We start from the raw sequence: 19,274 nt of genomic DNA, 5'->3' as shown, positions 1-19,274 counted from the left end.
CAGATGGAGAGTTTGAAGAGATCCAGTGTGATAACGAGATCGTCAGCTCTTGTTGGTGCGTCGACGCAGCTGGATTTGAGGTAGGCTTGAAAGTATTCCATACTTATTACTGCTTTAGATTTAAGTAAAATAGAAATTTGTTAATGTTGAAGTGATTTCATGAAACTGCAATTTGATAATATTTTCACACCAAAGTATCCATGACTGACAGTCATGTTTGTATCAAACAGTATTATTTGATTTCAATCAACCTTCCTACTAGAGAGTTATTCTAAACTTATCTGATTTTTATGATATTACTTTTTAGTCTAGATAAACTCATCAAATCATCACTTGACAAGTCCCTAACCGAACTAATTTATTCCTATTTAGGTTCCCGGCACCCGAGCGCCAGCAGCTGGTCTTGTGAACTGCACTAGAGCAGCTCCCAGTGCAGGGATCCCTGTACGTCTGTCACTTGTCCTGACAGCTGTCTTGTCAGTTGGAGGAGGCGCCCTGTCTCAGACCCTGCCCGCCTGCCTAATACTTGTGAGTATTTTTCACTAGTGTAGCAATAGATAGAAGCTACTGTTCAGGTTAATAGGATATATGAATATATCTAGTAGCTATAAAAACATATTTATTAACACTTTTTACATACATAAGTAAAGACGGGATTAAATGACGAAGGTATTTTCGATCATTTAACTTGGGGTGGTAGAAATGCAGTAAATAAAATTTTATGTTGCTTATAAAAAATATTGCTTCGAAAATAAATGATTTTGTTTATATATTTTTCAACTTTTCGTTATTTCTTTACCTTTATGGTAGTGTTTACTAAGCATTTTTTGGGATACATATTGATTCATCCTTTCTATCTCCTATTTACAGGTAAAAGAGGCAGAAGTTTACAAAACATATGTCCAGTAGGAGAACCTCTACTAATATCAGAAACAAGCAGACCGTTCCTTTGCGGAACAGACCCTGGAAAACCAAATTGCCCGCCGCTCTACCGTTGTCTTGTCGAATCAGGTATAATTATGAATTTTCAAAAATATTAATTTTACTTTAATATTTCCCTTTGTCAATATTACGAAATTGTTTTCCAATCTATTAAAATCTTAATAACTTACATTTTTATTCCTTCTTAGGAAATGACTACGGCGTCTGCTGCCCTGCATCCCTTGAACTCCAAAAAGCTGGTACATGCCCAGCACCGACGACCACTGACTTGAATGTGGACTCCATGCGCCCATGATCTTGAGTGTCCGTCAATGCAAAAGTGTTGCGATGGAGGGGAGTGTGGTCGTCACTGCACGCTACCACACAACGTGACCATGTGCACTCAACAGAAGATGCTCGCAGAGTTGTTGGTGGTCAGCGAGAAAGAAGGCAAAGGATACGTGCCTCAGTGCAAGGACGATGGCTCGTTTGAGTCGAAGCAGTGCTCGAGGAATGGTTTAGTGTGTTGGTGAGTGAGCGTTTTTTGCATCTATATGGGGTAACTGCCGTTCTGGCGGTAACTGCCAATAAACAGTAGAAACACTGCCAAGAATTTTAAATCATCAAGGTCTGAATGGCTAAAGCCTGAAACATTATATATTCAGTCACTATTTCTTGGCTGCCGAAATATATATCATACTACAAATGCCCCTTGTACACAAGTGACACCGTATAGTTGAAACAATACAGTAATATAATGAAAATAGTTAGCACTAGAATACGTCTTGTATTCGTAAGTCTACTTGGTAAATTATATGTCGTAAATGTTGAGCATGTAAAGCAGTTCACAATTCATGTTGTTACAAAGCTCTGATTAGACGTAGCATAAGATAAACAGCCGCAAGGTATGCAAGCGGGGTATTTGCATACTGCATAAGTTAAAATAAACTCCAATAGCGTCAAGAATAGCAAGTAAGAACGTGTAAAATGACTTGCTTTCTACGTTCAAGTTAAAATCTGATGCCAAACTTGCGAAAAAAATAACTTCGTAACGTATGAAATCATTCGAGGTAACTTTCTAATTTTATAATCGTTTAAGTCGGCAGACATTCACGTTTTACTTTAATTATTTTTCGAGATATTTTTGTCCGAAACTTTGTATATTTTCCTCGTGAATAATGACCACAGGTAATGAATGACCTTTATGTCAAGGTCAAGCGTCAATAATTCCTATTCAGTTAAGAGACGCTTAAAAGTATCCACAAAATCATCTTTAAATCTTATGTTTCGGCAAATGGAACACGAATTTAAATAATTCTAAATATCGTTCTAAACTGAACATTCTAAAATAAATTGCTACAGTAAAATAAACTTTACGAAACTTTTTTCTTTAATTTCCTACTGCTTTTTTAATTTATGAGAACGTCAATGTGACCCCTATTACTCCTGATGGTAAGTGGAATGGGGTCAAAAATCCAGGTAGAGTGTCGATTAAAGAAGACGATCACTCCTTGTCAGTCGACACAATTATACCAGCCTGTTTGAAACCGGATATATACCGGCTGATACCGGAACGTCAAACACATATTTGGGTCACTAAAGCGGATCGTATGGTGGTTGTGCTCCGGGCAGATACATATATCCTACCACCAATAAACAGTTTTTAGGCAACGAAGTATTCTGTTTTAGGTGCGTAGACACAGATGGCAACAAGCTTCGTGGGTCCATGGGCCCCTCGGCCTCCGTACACTGTTCTCCCACCCCTCTCGCTGCCCGCAGCGGTGCCCGTAGTCTCACCTCCTGCGCCCGCGCCCTCTGCGCTGGCATATGCGAGTACGGATACAAGTCCGGCCCTGATGGCTGCCCTTCTTGCGAGTGTGATGACCCGTGTGCTGGTTTCCCTTGTGGAGAAGGCGAGGAGTGCGTCAGGGTTAAAGACGCTGAGTGTTCTGGAGAGTTCTGCACTGGATATCCTGTGTGTAAGTTAATTTCCTTACTGCTTGAGAAATAAGGAGCATTTAAATATAATCAAGCTGTGTTTGATATTGTAGTTAAAAGATATTTCAATTATTAATAAATTAAAGCAATTAGTTTCCCACTCGACTCCGAATTTAAATAATTATTCTCTGCTAGAGTCTTCACTTGTCTTTGAGTAGTAATGATATAATTATAGATAAATCAATGTTACAATTGAAAACAACATTCTTCTTAATTCAACAGGTCGTCCTAAAGTATCATACGAGAACCCGTGTGAGCTAGGCGTCCCAGCGGCAGATGACGACGGCTCCGTGGTCCAGTGTGGTGGAGTCAGACTGCCCCGGAGGTCACGTGTGCACTCACACGAGACGTAGCTCCTCTGCCGTCTGTTGCCCAGATCCTCATTACGCTGATAACTCTAATGATACTGATGTTATGGAGGTAAATAATTCAAATTTTGATAGCGTACGTAAAATTTAATTCCGCAATGCAATTAAAATCCGCAATAGATACTTTTTGGAGCAGTCAGTATTCAGATAATTTTAGGTACAAGGATAGTTCTGGGTAACGATTTCTCGTTCACTGACCACGCCTTGATTGGTCAACATTGTATTTATATTACCTGTAGGGCGTAGTCAGTACATCTTATCTAATTTACTGAGACCTCTATTTTTTACAGGAAAAATACGTCATAATCGCCTTCACATCTTTACATCAGAAACATCTGAATGGATTTCTGTCCTTGACTGCATAACATTCAAATTTAAATTTAAATTAACTGACAAATTTCAATCTCAAATTTGCAGATAAACTTCGAAGCCTGCGGTTCAGAAGCCGAGGCGCTCTGCGGTCTAAATTCAACCATTAGTTGTCCAGAGGGCGACTGCGAGAACGACCTGGTTTGCTGCTCCACGGTCGGCTGTGGGCCCGTGTGTATTGATCCTGCCAAGATGCGACTACAAGCCGATCGCGTCGACGATACGCCTACTAGTGAGTTAAAATCAATAGTTTTGCAGTAATAGATTTTTATTTGGAATTTGTTGGATTTCCTAGACACTCGATTTAAAAATGATGAGTACCTAATTTTGAAAGAGTGATATAATCGATTGCAACTGATGTAAGTTGCTATTAATAACAAAAAAATCCACGGTACACCTATAGATAATGTTTAGGCTTTACCTATGTAAAATAGAAAAGAAGGTGGTAACTGATAAGGGAATTCGAACCATTGCCCCACATTCATTTGATGCAAAATTCAAAACAAATACTATTTCTACAGTGTGTGAGTACTTACGGGACTTCGACGAGAAGATGGAAGGCACGGTGGATGGTATGAAACTTGCCCTTCCACCGCCCACATGCAAGCCTGACGGATCGTTCAACTCTCAACAATGTGCTGGTGGAAGATGTTGGTGCGTCGACTCCTTCGGTACCGAGATTCCTGAGACCACCACACACAACGCGTCTTCCGTAGATTGTGATAAGTAAGTGGCATTATAGCTATTTTTACTTATTTGTAAGTAAGTCTAGTCACATAGAAAGACTTAGTCATAAAGTGTCTGAATTACCTATTTCACACTTTTATTGTTAAGGCATACATTGATAAAAGATGGCAAGTCATCCTTAACACTTAAGTTCTTGATCGACCTCATCACATATCGAAACTTCTAGAAAACTATTTATGTTTTTGTGAAATGAGAATATAATTTAGCAGACAGTAATACTTATTTTCCTCCCTATAAATATGTTCAACTATTATCAACCAGAGTTCGAGAAGAGCTATCCTGCCTGGAGCTGACTTGCCGCATGGGATGTGACTACGGGTTCGAGCTGGGTGCCGGCAGATGTCCCACGTGCAGATGTCGGGACCCCTGCTCCGGTGTTACCTGTCCAGCAGGACGCGCCTGCGCCACTGTCGATGTGGCTTGCGATGCTGATTACGCCCGCCGGTGCCAGCGTGTGAGTGTTTGTGTATTGAACGTTTCTGAATAATAAGAATAGATTATGTTTAATTGTTATTTCCATAAAGTATTTATTTTTATTTGAATTTTATTTGGAAAGTGCCCGATTATGTTCTTCATTTGATAAATTTCCCAAACGCACTCAGAAACGCTTTCTACAATTTATGACAATCGTTAAAATAGTTTTACCTCTACCTGACAAATAACCTCGTTTCAAATAATCTTTCTTTAAGTCAAGAGTTATGTTCCACAGGCCTACCAAAGAAATCCGGCCAGTGCCCGTATCTGGTGCCTTCAAACGGCGCGTGTGAATGGTCGTGTAGAAGTGACGCGGAGTGTGGACATGGCGAGCGCTGTTGTGCTACAGGCTGCGGGACTGCTTGTACTGAGCCTGTGCATCAAACAGCTTGCCAACAGAGAAGGTAAAGAGACAGAGTGTTGTAAAGGAATGAGCTTAGTAGTTAAAATTTGATTTGTCCCTTGACGGTCTAGAAAAGGTTTTTCTAATGTGCGATATTATGGCGTAATTTTAACAACAATTGATATTTAATTTTATATGGGTAGGATATTTGCGGATAGGTATGCAAATAACCAGCCACGCCGTTCTATTTTCGTTACAAATTATTACAGTGCTCACATTAGTTACCTAGATATACCTATGCTTAATATGATGACATTAGTTTGGGCTTTTAAAATGTATTTATGACTATATTAAATATATTGCTAAGTATATCCACGCAATTCTTAATGTACCTATATTAGTTTAATTATCTTTGTTTTCTATCCAGAGCCTTGGCGCTTCACACGGCTGTAGAGAGCGGTAACCCACCAGCCTGGACGTGGGTGCCTGACTGCAAGGAAGACGGCACCTATCAACAGGTGCAGTGCAGGAGGTCGGACAAAACGTGTTGGTGCGTCGATACTGCTGGAAACGAGGTAAACTTCAGATACAAATTAGCTGCTTACATTGCTGCTTGCAATTCTGACTTAAGACGGCTACCAATACACGTGGTTATTTCAGTAGAGTTTAACTATCTATCAAATATTAATCCATTGACTGTCAATTGAATTATTTACGGAAAAATCTTATTAGTTACAAAATTTACTTGATTTCATTAGAATAGCTAAGTTTTATGATTTTTTGCATTTAGTTCGCACCTATTTCAACACAGATACATGGTTTTTATTGTAGGTTCCTGGAACACGCACAACCAACTCCACTCCCAACTGCGACGCTCCCCACAAATGCCCGAACCCTGGCTGCAACGATGTGATAGTCTGCTCTCACGGCCAAGAACTCGATGACAAGGGCTGTCCGACATGTGACTGCAGAGATCCCTGCGCTGAGGCCAAGTGCAAGCCAGATGAGACTTGCGAACTAGTGCCTTTAGATTGTGAGGTATGAAATACCTTGTATTCACTGATATGATATACTCGCAAAATTAAACTTTATTCTGAAGTATCAAGAACTTTATTTGATATAGTAGTCTCAAGTCTGTATTTTCATCAGTTCATAATTAAGATGAAAATGATTAAACTCTTGTAAATTCTAAAATTAGACGTTATAATATTATTAGTACGATTCATACTCATTAATATTCTGCATTATTCACAGGGTGACATGTGCCCACCGCTAGCTCGCTGCGCCCCGTCACCGCAATGCCCCGGAGGGGTGGATCCTCTCCAAGCTCCTGACGACTCAGGCGCTCTGATCTGCGGCCCCAGCGCCGCCGCCTGTCCCTCAACACACGCGTGTAGATTCGCGCCACACGACTCGAGACCTTCGGTCTGCTGCCCTAAACCACGTAAGTTGTTGAATGCTTTTACTGTGATTGTGGTTTGAAGGGATCTCTTGACGACAGGTGTACATTTGCTGCAGCACCTTTGTTTTAAAACCATTTGGAAGCGAAGGTATTTTTTGGGATTTGAGTTATATTGTTATCGTCTAAAGGAAATATCCATGAAATTACTCAATTATTATTTCTTGTTCATTTTATGTTGCTTTCCCTTTACTGACTACTGTATTTATTAATCACTACTAGATTGTATCTCTATATTTCAATGTTATTTATTCTTCAGGTACAGTATGTTTCGAGAGCAAAGACGAGGGTAGCTGCGCTGACGGACAGGTCCTCAACACCACCAGGTGGCACTTCAACCATGAGCGCAACCGGTGCGAGCGGTTCAAGTACCATGGTTGCTCTGGCAACCACAATAACTTTAGGACCAAGGAAGAGTGTAACGCTGTATGTCCGGGTAAGTTTCGTGTTGTTGACTTGATATTAGTAGACACAACTAATTGGTGATTTTTTTCTAGAGGGTAGCAAAAATGGTAGACCTACTACGAAATGAAGATTTGTAATCAACTCGAACAATTAAAATAAAGCTAAAAAAAAGTTGTAATATAGGGCGTTAATAAAATGTGTTCCATTCCTTTTCAAAAATAAATTAAAAGACCGTTAGATTTGAAAGGAAAATAATATTATTTGCTTTAACTAATCTAACATCATAAATTCCTTTAAAACAGTTGAAGGCGAAACAGCGAAATTGAGAAAAAATAGGAAAAGTGGAAGGAATCTAAATAACGATCAAGGCATGTCGCAAGTCACAATGTACTATATTTGTGTGTTCATACGATATTATCACAAAACATCGATGATAACAGCACGTTACATGCATTGCACAATATCCTTCTTACCAATAAAATATAGCCAAAACTGATCAATATTTTGTTAGACAAAACGTCGATTAAATTAAAAAATATTTTTATTGGTAAGACCCATTTGTTCTAACAAGGCAACTATTGCAATAAATTGTCTTGCAGCAAAGGACAATCTGCAAAACAAATTAACAATCATCGCATGCTCCGACACATAACTGCTTGGAGACAGCATGATCCCTAGTCTAGCCTTTTCTTACGACAATACGAATACAAATTGTGTACCAAAATTTCATCGAACTGATGGTAAAAGTGTACAGTTAAGTTCAAATCCTAAAAATTAGCTAACTGGTTCCTTTCTTATTACAGTATAGGAACTGACTGTAACTACCTACTTTATTTGTTTACCAACGTAAAATCTGAATTTGCCATCCTCACTGCAAGAGCCATAGCAATCCTTAAGAAAGCTACAAATACAAAATTCGTTACAATATACGTTCTTGATTATGAAAACCAGATTGATTACAGTCAATGTGATTTTATTGATTGATTTTATGCTCTCAGTATTGAGTCCGTGCGAGCGATTACGCGAGAAGAACGAAGCTGCAGCACAGAAGTACGGCAAGGGCACGTTCATACCAGTGTGCGACGCGAGTGGTGCCTGGGAACCTGTACAGTGCATGTCCCACATCGGTGAGTAAAACAAATCTAACTACTTACTTCTGTCTCTGAAAACATTTCTTAACTCCATATCTAAAATGATACGTTTTGCCGTTTATGGGACTTAAATAAAGGAATGAATGCCCAACTTCGAAACGATTTCAATGCATCAAACTAATTAAAAGCTTTTGCTGAATGCGAGAATCATGATTCATAGCAAATTTGGCTATAGTCTAGAATACTTTGGCACACTTGATGTTTTCTGCGTAAAACTAATTATCATGTTGTTTAAATATGTTTCGTTATTACAGATGTATGCTGGTGTGTAAGCGCCAGAGGCGAACCCTTGAAGGGTTCTCTGGTGCGCGGTGCAAAGCCCTCTTGCAACTTCAGACAAGCACGCAAGTGGGTGCCACGGGACCCTATGGACGAAAGGGCTAGGGCTGATGAAGGTTAGTTTTAAAAGACTCATTGCAAATCCCAATTAATTTAAAGCCCCTTTTCATAATAGTGCGGAAGTGGCAAACCAAATATGAAAGAATAGAACGTAACTAATTGGCCTTTAAATAAAATAATGAACTCTACTCATTTGGATGACTCAATTGTAACTTATCCAAATACTAAACAAGCCACTTAGAAAGCGTCAAACTTAGATTAAAACGATATTTCATAGTAATCAGATTATTTTAAAAAAAAACCTTATTCCAGTACTAGAAGAGCTGATCAGACAAATGACAGCGTATCGAGTAGACGAATTCGATGAGGAAGATGAATTAGACAATATTGATTTAGAAATCGAAGGTAGAGATGAGCCCGAAGCTACAAGCAGGGAGATGAAAGATGAAGCGATTCTTGTATCTGAAGTAGTTGAACCTAAACTAGCAGACACAACAAGAAAAATGGAGAAACCTCTTGTAGTTGAAGAAAAGATTGTTTTCAAAACTAAATGTCAGATGATGCAAGAAGAAATTGAGAATGGTAAGTTATGCTATTGGAATTATATTCTAGGAGATTAAAAGTATTTACGGGTATACCTATTCTTTTAACACTGGCTTGAAGTTTATTAATTATATTTCTTCTATTTACTTATCCTCCTTATTTTAAAATGTAGTTTATTGGTCATGTTTATTTAAAAACGTTCTTCTAACTTTACGACCTATTTGTTTTCTTTATCCATTACGTACATAGTTACCGCCTACCATAAATCTATCCACTACATAGTACTTTTTTTTACCATGATTGAACTTATTTCAGGAGCAGAAGGCCACCGTCCCAGATGTTTGTCAGACGGATCGTTCTCGCCGCGGCAGTGCGCGCGCGGACGCTGCTGGTGTGTGGATGAAGCGGGCCAGAGAAGGCAGAACGTACCTACTGTGCCTGACCTGCCTTCGCCTGATCCTTGTGGTATATTATTACATTTTGGTTGTTTTCAGACACAAGATAAAATAGAGTTAGGAACTCTTATTATTATTTCTTCGCAAAAATCATATTACTATATTGAATTCAGAACTCTTCGAATGATTTAAAATTACCGCAGCATTTGGACATTCACATTATTTAAAAGAAAAGAATGAATAAGAAATTGCAACAATATTTACAATTAATAATAATAATCCCACAGAACCAACTCAAATAGAATCAGCAATACTAGAATTGGAGCTGATCGGAGCTGAGAACGCAGTGGCACAACAGGCAGCTGCGGCGCTAACTGATAAGCTGGCGGCACTTGGGGCTCGCGTGCCGGTCTCTGTCGCTAAGGATAGGGGCACTGTGAAGCTCAGGGTCTCACTGTCTGGACCCAGAGCTGTCGACCGAGTGTATTTTATTGAAAATGCGGTAAATATTCAACAAAACGATATTATTTGAGACATTGAAGACACTAATGCGATAACAAAGCTAACGTCGTTTGTAAGATGCTCCTAATAACGGTTCCGATTTTGAAAATAATGTTAACTTGGCCAGTAACGATGAGAAAAAGGAGGAATATTAATTACTTTGTTCGAAATGTAATGCGCAAATCAATAAAAAAAATAATTATATTAATGATTAGAAAATTAAAACATCAATAAATATAAATCAAATATGTGCAAAATTAAATCTAAGAGTGTTATCTAGTATTTTGCTTTGTAGGTGAAACAAGAGAAACTAGCCGGTGTTAGTAAGTCTGGCGAGGCAGGCATCCTAGGGGCTGACGTCATTCGTAGCGAATACAGACTGTCCGCGTCGACGCCGCCCGCCATGCAGCAGAGGGAGATCCTTAGTGAATCTACGGTATGAAACATCTTCTCTTAGATAACCTTAATGTTAAACCTGAGAAATACCTTTTGGATTTATTATTTCCATCGCGCATTGATATTACTATTAATAAGGACAATCACACGCCTAAATTATTTTATGGGATTTGTTCTTAATTATAAGGTTGTTTCAGTAGTTTTAGTTATTTTTGAAATAAGTAGTTTTAGGTAAAAAACCAATTTTGTCATATGCGAGTTCTTCGTTACTTTTCTCCATTTTGGTATTATTATGACACGAAAGCGAGATTGTATTTAGTTTTTTATATTTTTTCCAGGTATCAGCAGCAACATCATATCACACAGCCCTAATAGTTCTAGCTGCTACATCAGCATTTATCATAAGTGTGTTATGCGTCCTTGTGATGCTGTACCGAGCCAGGCTGCAGAGAGAACCTCATAAAGCCGAGAGGTTCCTCCCTCCAGCGCCGCCCGTCTACGTGTTATCAGCTGATGAGAAGGCGGAACTAGCGAGGGTGTTACACGCCCCGCCTCCCCAGTACTACCACAAGAAGAAGACCATACGAAAGTATAACCATAAGATATAATTTATTGATGTGTGAATGTGACACTACTGTTTATTGAAATAAATGTGAGATTTGTTTGTGCTTTAGTATGCTAGGAGTGGTTGATGTTTTTGAAATATAATGGTAATTATAGGTTAGTTAATCCTGGCATAAATAAATTTAAAATTACCAGTTCATAAGGATCAAAATTGCCAGTAAATATATACCATAGATGCTAGACAATTTTACCATCGATAATAATGGCCAGGTAGAACAAAGAGCAGGGAGTGTCACATTTATGTTGTAAGAGAATGAATTGATATTATGTTAAACTTTAAATCTTATGATAGTTCTCGTTACTCGTTTAAAACAATATTATTGTAAATTTAGTACAGGTACTAAAGTAATTATAGGGTCCAAAATATTGGCTAGAGTTTGAGTAACGTAGATGTACTTTTATCTAACTTCTAACTTTCTACGGCACTAAGAACTGTCAAATAATATCTTATAAAAGCCTAATACTTATCTTGTCTTGTTTGAGGCTATTGTCATAAAAATGCTGACCAAAATTTTGACTGCCATAAAAATTTTACCAATGATGCAACAATGAATTGAAACAATTGATTAATCTTAAAAGTTGAATACAAAATTATTATTGTCTCAAGGGTGGGACCAGAAATGGGAACATTTGTTTTGTTGCTCTACACAGATAGATAACATTTACGCGGAAAAATAAATCTTATCATTTCGGAATTATTCTTATTTACTAGTTTCTGATCATTGGAATCGCATGAGAAAGGTTGTATGGGATTTCACTTCACTTTCAAATCGGTTAGATATAAAATAGCAAATAATTATAAATCTTTTATAAAATTTCTTTATCTTCCAAAAAGTACCCAAATACCTATCCCAAACTGTAAAATTATGATATGTATAATTGAAAGCGTTATTTTTCACATAATATTTTCTGCCTGTTAAAATATTTTAATCTCTATTTCTCATCTGATATCTGACCAAAGGTAGAATCTGTCAAAAGATTGATATAAAACTTTGAACGTATTTCTTGAAATGTTCGTCTAATCTTGATCTAATGATAAAGAAGTGTAATTCGTAGAACAAAAGTAATCGTGTATGATTTAGATAAACACATCATATTTTACAGACATGAAATAAGAGGAATAAATTGTTAAGTTTTTAATTATAAGTACCTACTTGTAAGTTATCGCAAAGGCGCGCGTAGGCTGAAACGACGCGCGCTCTTTTGCGTCATTTTTTAGTTCGCTCTCGTTGAGTCTCGCTCTTTATTCTTTGCTTTGAAATGTTGTTTCCAATACGTTTCATATTATGAGCCAAACATTTCCTTTTAAAGAACGTGGCTCGACGTAGAACTAATCTAGTCTGTTTTTCATTTACGACAAAATGTCTAAAATATTTCATATAATCACCATATCTTCCATTGTGCTTGCTAGACTTGTAAATAACTGAAATATTTATTTACTTATATATTATGCAAATCATAGTATTAGGTTATACACCAAACATTTTATCTGTTAAATTTTAATGGCAACAATTTATAATCTATGCTAGAAGAAAATAAAAACTATCAACATTCCAAATTATTTTGAAACAATTTAAATAGACTAAGTAATAAATAAATATGTATTGTATTTACCTGGATAAAATAAATAATTTTTATAAACAATAAATCTTGACTCAATTATTGCGATTTCTTCATGCTTCATGTACCTACCTTATACCTTACTTACTTTTTTTTTCTCTCTCTTTGGTAAGGCACGGTTTGCGCATACCTTACTTACTTAAGGAACCTAAAAACAAGAGAGCTATTACCTGATTAGGTACTGATTGGACTAATATAAGATGCGGCCAAAAGAAATTATAAGAGAGAAAAATCTTTCAAGAAATGAATTAAACTCGTATGAGTAAACTGTACGAATAAATAACTCCTACCATTCTTAGTCACCAATTCCATAAATTAATACATTTTAACAGCTCAGAGCGTCCCTGAACGGATGAAAAAAACGTTACAGTGCTATACTCATTTAAATCAGATGGTCTGCTTGGTTATAAACACAATCAATTTGGTAAGGTGTGTAAGGCTCTGACCTGTTAGAATAGGCTAGATAAGTACTTTATATTCCGGGAAATATATAGCGGACTTTTATCCCATAAAACTCTTTTAGGCGGGCGAAACCGCGAACAAAACTCGTAAAAAATTGTAAAACGTCACTGGTAGTATGTATTACGTTTTAAAAGTACTTAATCTAATTTTATGGATAGATACAAATAATTACTCGAAATATTTAATAGTAAATTATTTTAACAGTATTTTTGCTAAAAACAATAGTTGCAATAAAGAGATAATATGCAGAATCATGGACATCATGAATAGGCATGATGACAGTAAATAAAAATCCCTTAAGTTTTGTATCTGTTTAATGAAACCTAAATAGGGATTACAAATCTCGTATTTATTTTGTTATTATGAGCGAGATTAATAATTATTTTAATAAAATAAAATTACAAAATAATGCAATCCACCATGACATTCTGAACGCCAATTGGAGCAAATGACGTCACGTTCGAGTAAACATATGATTTGTTTCGTTTGCAGCACTGGTTAACTCTTATTATAATTAAACTTACGATTAAAGTTTGTTTTCAGCGACAAGTTTGTTTTGTTTGTGTTGTTAAATTAAAAGTACAATAACGTGAATCATGGAAAAAGGATTTACAAAAGCAAACAACACAAATTTGCCTAGAATCGACTTATTGATGCTTGAGAGTTTCTAGCTTCAAACAAAGATTTTTGTTCCGCTGAATTTAGAAATGTCAAAACATCCATGTAAGTACAATACAATAAACTTTACAAAAAACTAATTTAAATAATAAAAATAAGTACAAACCCTTATATACGTATTTCTTTGTGGGTTAGCATTTAAGGTTATGTTATTAAAATGTTTTATTTTAAATAACATGTAGGTACCAAATACTTGCACTATGTTTTCTTTGTTTAAGGTCCGCCAGGGCATGTTATGGCGATGACGTTATAGGTTATGTTCAGCTTAAACGCGAAGAAAATCTGTGCATACTGAAAGCCAACATTTGCCCAGAACATAAAGTCCATGCAAAGTTGTATGGAGTGACTTTGGTGGTTGACGAACAGTAAGAGGCAGTAAAATCAGTAGAATGTCATGATTGTGTGGCTTCTCAAAGAGGCTGCAAATATGCCATTGCATTCATAATGTGGGTCCATCGCAGAAGTGAGGACCCATCCTGTACATCCACTGAATGTTACTGGATGAAGTCCAAGCTTTCCAGGGTTGGGACTACCCTAAAATATATAAGTGCCAAGGAGTTTTCCAACGGTAAGCCTAGCTTGCCATCAAATACAAAAATATTGGAAAAGTTTTTAGAGGAAGGGGAGAAAAGAAGACTTAATAATTGCTTGTTATCAAAGTATCAAAAAACTATGTAGAGACCCAACTAGAAAATTTATCCATGCACAAATTAGTGTTTAAATATAAAGTAAAATCCTGCAATACATTTTTAGCAAATGTAATATTGACAGATGCTGACATCTGTAATATAGAGAAAGGGACAACAGACCAACATAAAAGCAGTCTTTGGCATGAACTGAGATATGACAGGGTCACAGCTTCACATGCATTTGAATTCAGTTGTTGCAAAACCAGTAAAGGCATTCTGATTGCTATAATAATGGGGAAAAATCCCAGATACACCAGCCATGAAACGTGGTAGAATAATGGAAGATAATGTGAGGAAAACTATAAGTGCCATCTTAGGAAAAAAAATAAAAAGTGTGGTTTAATGCTCTCCAAGAACTACCCCAAGTTAGCGGGTTCACCTGATGGGATCTGTGCCAACAGCATTGTGGAAATTAAGTGTCCTGTGAAGGAAAAATCTTTCAAAAATTATATGTATACTGGATAACCAACCCAGGAGTTTTATATACAGATACAACTGCAAATGTTATTATCAGAACTTAAAAAAGGCTACTATTGTGTAGCTTTTTTTGTAATAAGTTTTCTTTATTTTCAGCAATGTATATTCCAAAATTTTTGATGCCTCTTGTTTTTTATCTTCGTCAATTAACTCGCTACAGTCTAAAGTAGACTTGATTTGCAAAGGTGCTGTTGATGGTGATGATTCTTTATGCATCACAGATGGTGTATAAGAAATATCACTGTCAGATTCTTCATGAATACTAAATAATGTTCTTGAAGCATTCTGTAATAAAGTGGTTATTGATTGATGGTTTGGCAGTAATATAACTTTCAATATTAAATGGTGATGTAGAAACAGACTTCAGAAGAGATCTCAATGGTGATGTCATCTGATTTACTAAATTAATTTCTGTTTGAATGGCTTTACTTTTAAACTTATTTGTTATATATACTTACTTGTATGCATTTATTTGCTGTCCTGGGTGCATCATGTGTAATATTTGCTTGCAAAACTTAGTAACTCGATAAAAATAATTCACAGATTTTTTACTAACAAAGACTGACTCATCATATTGTGCGCAATAAGATTCAGTTATATTGTATACAAAATATAGGCATGTTTAAAATATAATTTGTATCATTTCATTATTGATTAGGCTAGGCTTTATAATAAACTGAATCAATTTATAATCAAAATTATTGAAATAAAAAATAAGTAGGCACCTGCATTTCCGGATGAAGACTCTCCAAGTTCCAAGTTTTCTGTAGCAATAATTGTTCTTTCTACTAGTTCTTTTTCATATTCCTCAATTAACATTTTTCTTTGTTTTTTGACAACATATTCTGGTTCGGTTATATCGGCTGTTCGTTTTCTTCTATCGGGTTGACAGTAATATTTTGAGGGAATGCACCCCGGTTTCATGCGGATCTGCGACACCGATCCCATCAAATTATATTGCATATAATTTTCCATGTCATTTGGCAACTGAAATTGAAATAAAATGTCTTTTATAAAATACATTGAAGGCTGTGATTTAGTGAAACATGAAACATAACTTTCAAAAAGTATGTTAATTATTAAATTAAAACCTCGAAGCAAATCATGATTAAGAATTTTAGTAATAATTTTAAGTAAATACTTACGTCAAAGTGATCTTCACAAAAATAAAGCTGAGTACGGGGCAATATTCCTTTTAAATCACGCTTTGCAAGTTTAAGCCACTTATATCGTGTCGTTTTATTGTATGGAACGAAAATAAATAACTTATTAGGTGTTTTTATGGATGTGTTAGTACATTGAGGGACCGCACACCACCTGTACGTTTTGGAATTCATTTTTCTTCTCACTAAATAACTACGTATAGTGTTTACATCTCGATTACTCGAACGTGACGTCACACTTCACAGGCAACGCCATGACACTTTGATAAGTTTTAGCGCGAATTTTTAACTTATAAAATAAAATGTTTTTTTGATACAAAAATCTTTATTTTTGGCAATAATATGATATTCGTTGTAATTAATAAATATTTCCGAACATTATAAAATAGTTTTTAAAAATCTGTCATCATGCCTATTTAAAATTGCTTGTCATTGTTCTGAGTTTAAAACAATGATAAAAGAAGTATAGAGGATGGGTAATATGGTCACGTGACATGCGGCACATTTCATGAACAAAATGGTGCCGACTCCGCCCCTTACAATAGTGATATGCTAGTACCGAAAATTTTGTATCGACATCGAAGAATTAAGAGAGACAAACAAGCCCCAAAAAGATCAAATACGAAAGGGGTTAGGAACTACCATAATATAAATATAACAAATCATAATGTAAACAAACAAACTGAAACTGATTTATAAGTAACAATTGTTAAACAAAGCAGTACCTGTTGTGACAAACATCCAGTTGTGTTTGATCTATATTTGTATGTTGCACTATTCCTTGCTAAAAATTTAAGTTACAGATTAAGATATTTATTTAATACATGATAAATGGAATAAGATAGCGTAGCCAGCAATTATTTGGTTGGTTTTATTTTATTTTATTATTATGCTCTTTGATCGAGAAACATAACTATGGTTCAGCAAACTAAAATCAATGACCGTAAAATGGTGGTTAAGATAATCAATTATAATAATTATTTGCAATAACAACAATATGATTATGTATCTATTTCCGTGCATGCAAAGGTTGCTCAAAACATAAGACCGCCAATTGTAAAAATATATCTTACATTTCATCTTTATGTTGTTTCTTTTATGTTTATCTATTCTTTTATGTAACAATTCTAATTTTATTCATAGCAATATATTAAAGTAATATTACTACTAATTAGGTGAAGTATAATAATCATTACTATTTTACTTATCGCGAATATTGTTGGAAAACAGTTATCTTTACTCGCGTTAATTAAACGTGTGGTTTATGCATATCTTCTCAAAATGTAAAGAAATATGTATTTGGTGTAGGATTCCAATCACGTCGCTCAATATTCTCAATTCATTTTGCCTTGGTTTTAATTTTTTGGTTATCTTAAAAAATATTCTAATTTCACTTAGTTTGTCCTTCTGAATAATACAATATTGATGTGTGCTCTAACATTCTTTCAAAGACAGAACCGTAACTGATAAACGGGCGTCTGTTAAAATATCGATATCAATAATTTCTAAACAAATCCACCCACCCATCCCTAAGCTCGTGTGTAAACAAACATAATGATTTTAATGTGTATAAATCACGCCTAAAAGGGTCCAAAGCTTAACAAACCAGATCCACATATCATTTTAATTGATAAAAACACATCCAAAAAGTAATTATACAAAGATATTTGCTAATTTTCGGTAAAACAGTTACTAACCTATGAAAATATATTTCGGGGTCTTTCTTGCGTGAATTCGATTTGCATCCTTTCACACAACACTGAGTCATTTTCGAAACTTAACAAATACACTAATAAACACACTGAACAATTGAGAATATGATTAAGTATATTACTTTAAATTCAATATTTATGAAGATTTGTTTACATCGTCTGACACTACATGTACTTGCCGACTGGCCAGCATAAAATGGCGTTTCTGCCGCAAGGCGGTCCCAGTGTGTTGAAGTAAACGAAATAGTGCCATATGCGAAGAAAGCAATTATTTTTGTTTTTTTGTTGCGTTCCAAATAAGCTTTGAGTAAAAGAGATAGACATATATATTGACAATTCTGCGTCGATTTCCCTAACATAAATATAACATATTCATATAGCTAACTTTTGAGGCCTGTCCTCTTTATATTTAGTCATTGGTTTAAAATATATCAATTGGGCATCTGACGTTTCATCTGATCTTTACTTGACAGTAGTAAATGATAGTGTTACAATAAGAAAAAATTCAATTCGTGTTTTCAAATCATCAATAGTTTTGGAATAATATTTTTTGTCCTAAATTGCCTCCTTCTCCCCTACATATTTTTTTTTTTTGCAAAAGTACTATTTGTATTATTATCAACTGTTATGGTGTTTTTATATATGTATAAATAAATAAAAATAAAATCATCGAAATAATAGGTAATCATACGTAAATATATAATATTTATATAAAACTTTCAATTAACGGAAGATTATAACTATTAACACGTTTTTCGCTCACACCTTTGTCAATATATTTCTTGTCGTCCAACATAGCAACTAGTCAATATCGTGAACACGGAGCATGTGGTAGCACCATTATACATAATATGTACCGAATATTGTTCGGTGCGTCATCTTAATTATACGAATATGATTCATGTTTATTGTTAATTTTATGGAGTTGTTATAAATATGAAATTATTTTCAATATTTCCACATTCATTTGTAAATACTTACTCAGAAATGAACAGTTATTGAGTACACACATTGATATCCGCTTAGCTGTCACCCGTGGCTGTCACGTCGTATATGACATTTCTTGCAGTTGACATTTTGACAACTCGAAGGGGCCGGCTCGGGCCCTTGGAGAAATTATTTCAGAATGAATCAGGAAGGCGTACTTGCTTGTTGCGCCGTATGCAATCAAAAAACGCATCGGAGATGCGCACGGTGCCTCAACGTCTATTATTGTAACACGGAACATCAACGACAAGACTGGAAGAGGCATAAAAGTGAGTGTGCACCCAAGTTACCAAAACAGGGTCCGAAAAGTGATAAATCTGGCGAATGTTCAACTGTTATCGAAGAAGCTGCGAAGAAATTGAAAGACGGCGTCGCAGCAGTCGCCGAAAAATCGCAACTAGAAACTGTAAGCGAAGGTAGTGGAGGTGATATAAGACATTCGTCAAAATCAAA

The 19,274-nt window shown here is 35.7% G+C and overlaps 1 protein-coding gene, 1 long non-coding RNA gene and 1 pseudogene across 3 annotated transcripts in view; 2 read left to right on the top strand and 1 right to left on the bottom strand.

Annotated features, from left to right (window-relative positions):
• Positions 1-588: 588 nt before the first annotated feature.
• LOC119189182 lies at positions 589-12,096 on the top strand (annotated as a pseudogene).
• A 2,928-nt stretch (positions 12,097-15,024) lies between these two features.
• LOC115449940 lies at positions 15,025-16,393 on the bottom strand. Its single transcript, XR_003939230.2, has 3 exons — positions 16,105-16,393; positions 15,685-15,946; positions 15,025-15,244 (listed from the first exon to the last, which is right to left on the bottom strand). It is a non-coding gene; the product is annotated as an uncharacterized LOC115449940 (long non-coding RNA).
• A 2,509-nt stretch (positions 16,394-18,902) lies between these two features.
• LOC115449941 (egl nine homolog 1) overlaps positions 18,903-19,274 on the top strand; it is a 57,414-nt gene continuing 57,042 nt past the window's right edge. Inside the window, exon 1 of one of the 2 annotated variants that reach the window (XM_037438166.1) lies at positions 18,903-19,258. In XM_037438166.1, the coding sequence (XP_037294063.1) occupies positions 18,961-19,258 (298 nt within the window). In that variant the 5' untranslated portion in view covers positions 18,903-18,960. Of the gene's footprint in view, positions 19,269-19,274 lie in introns of both variants that reach the window. The other variant, XM_037438165.1, reaches the window with a different exon arrangement.

This window comes from Manduca sexta, chromosome 13, assembly GCF_014839805.1.
Source record: "Manduca sexta isolate Smith_Timp_Sample1 chromosome 13, JHU_Msex_v1.0, whole genome shotgun sequence".
Taxonomy (NCBI): domain Eukaryota; kingdom Metazoa; phylum Arthropoda; class Insecta; order Lepidoptera; family Sphingidae; genus Manduca; species Manduca sexta.
Note: the sequence above shows the minus strand (reverse complement) of the source record. Positions and strands in the feature narration are given on the sequence as shown.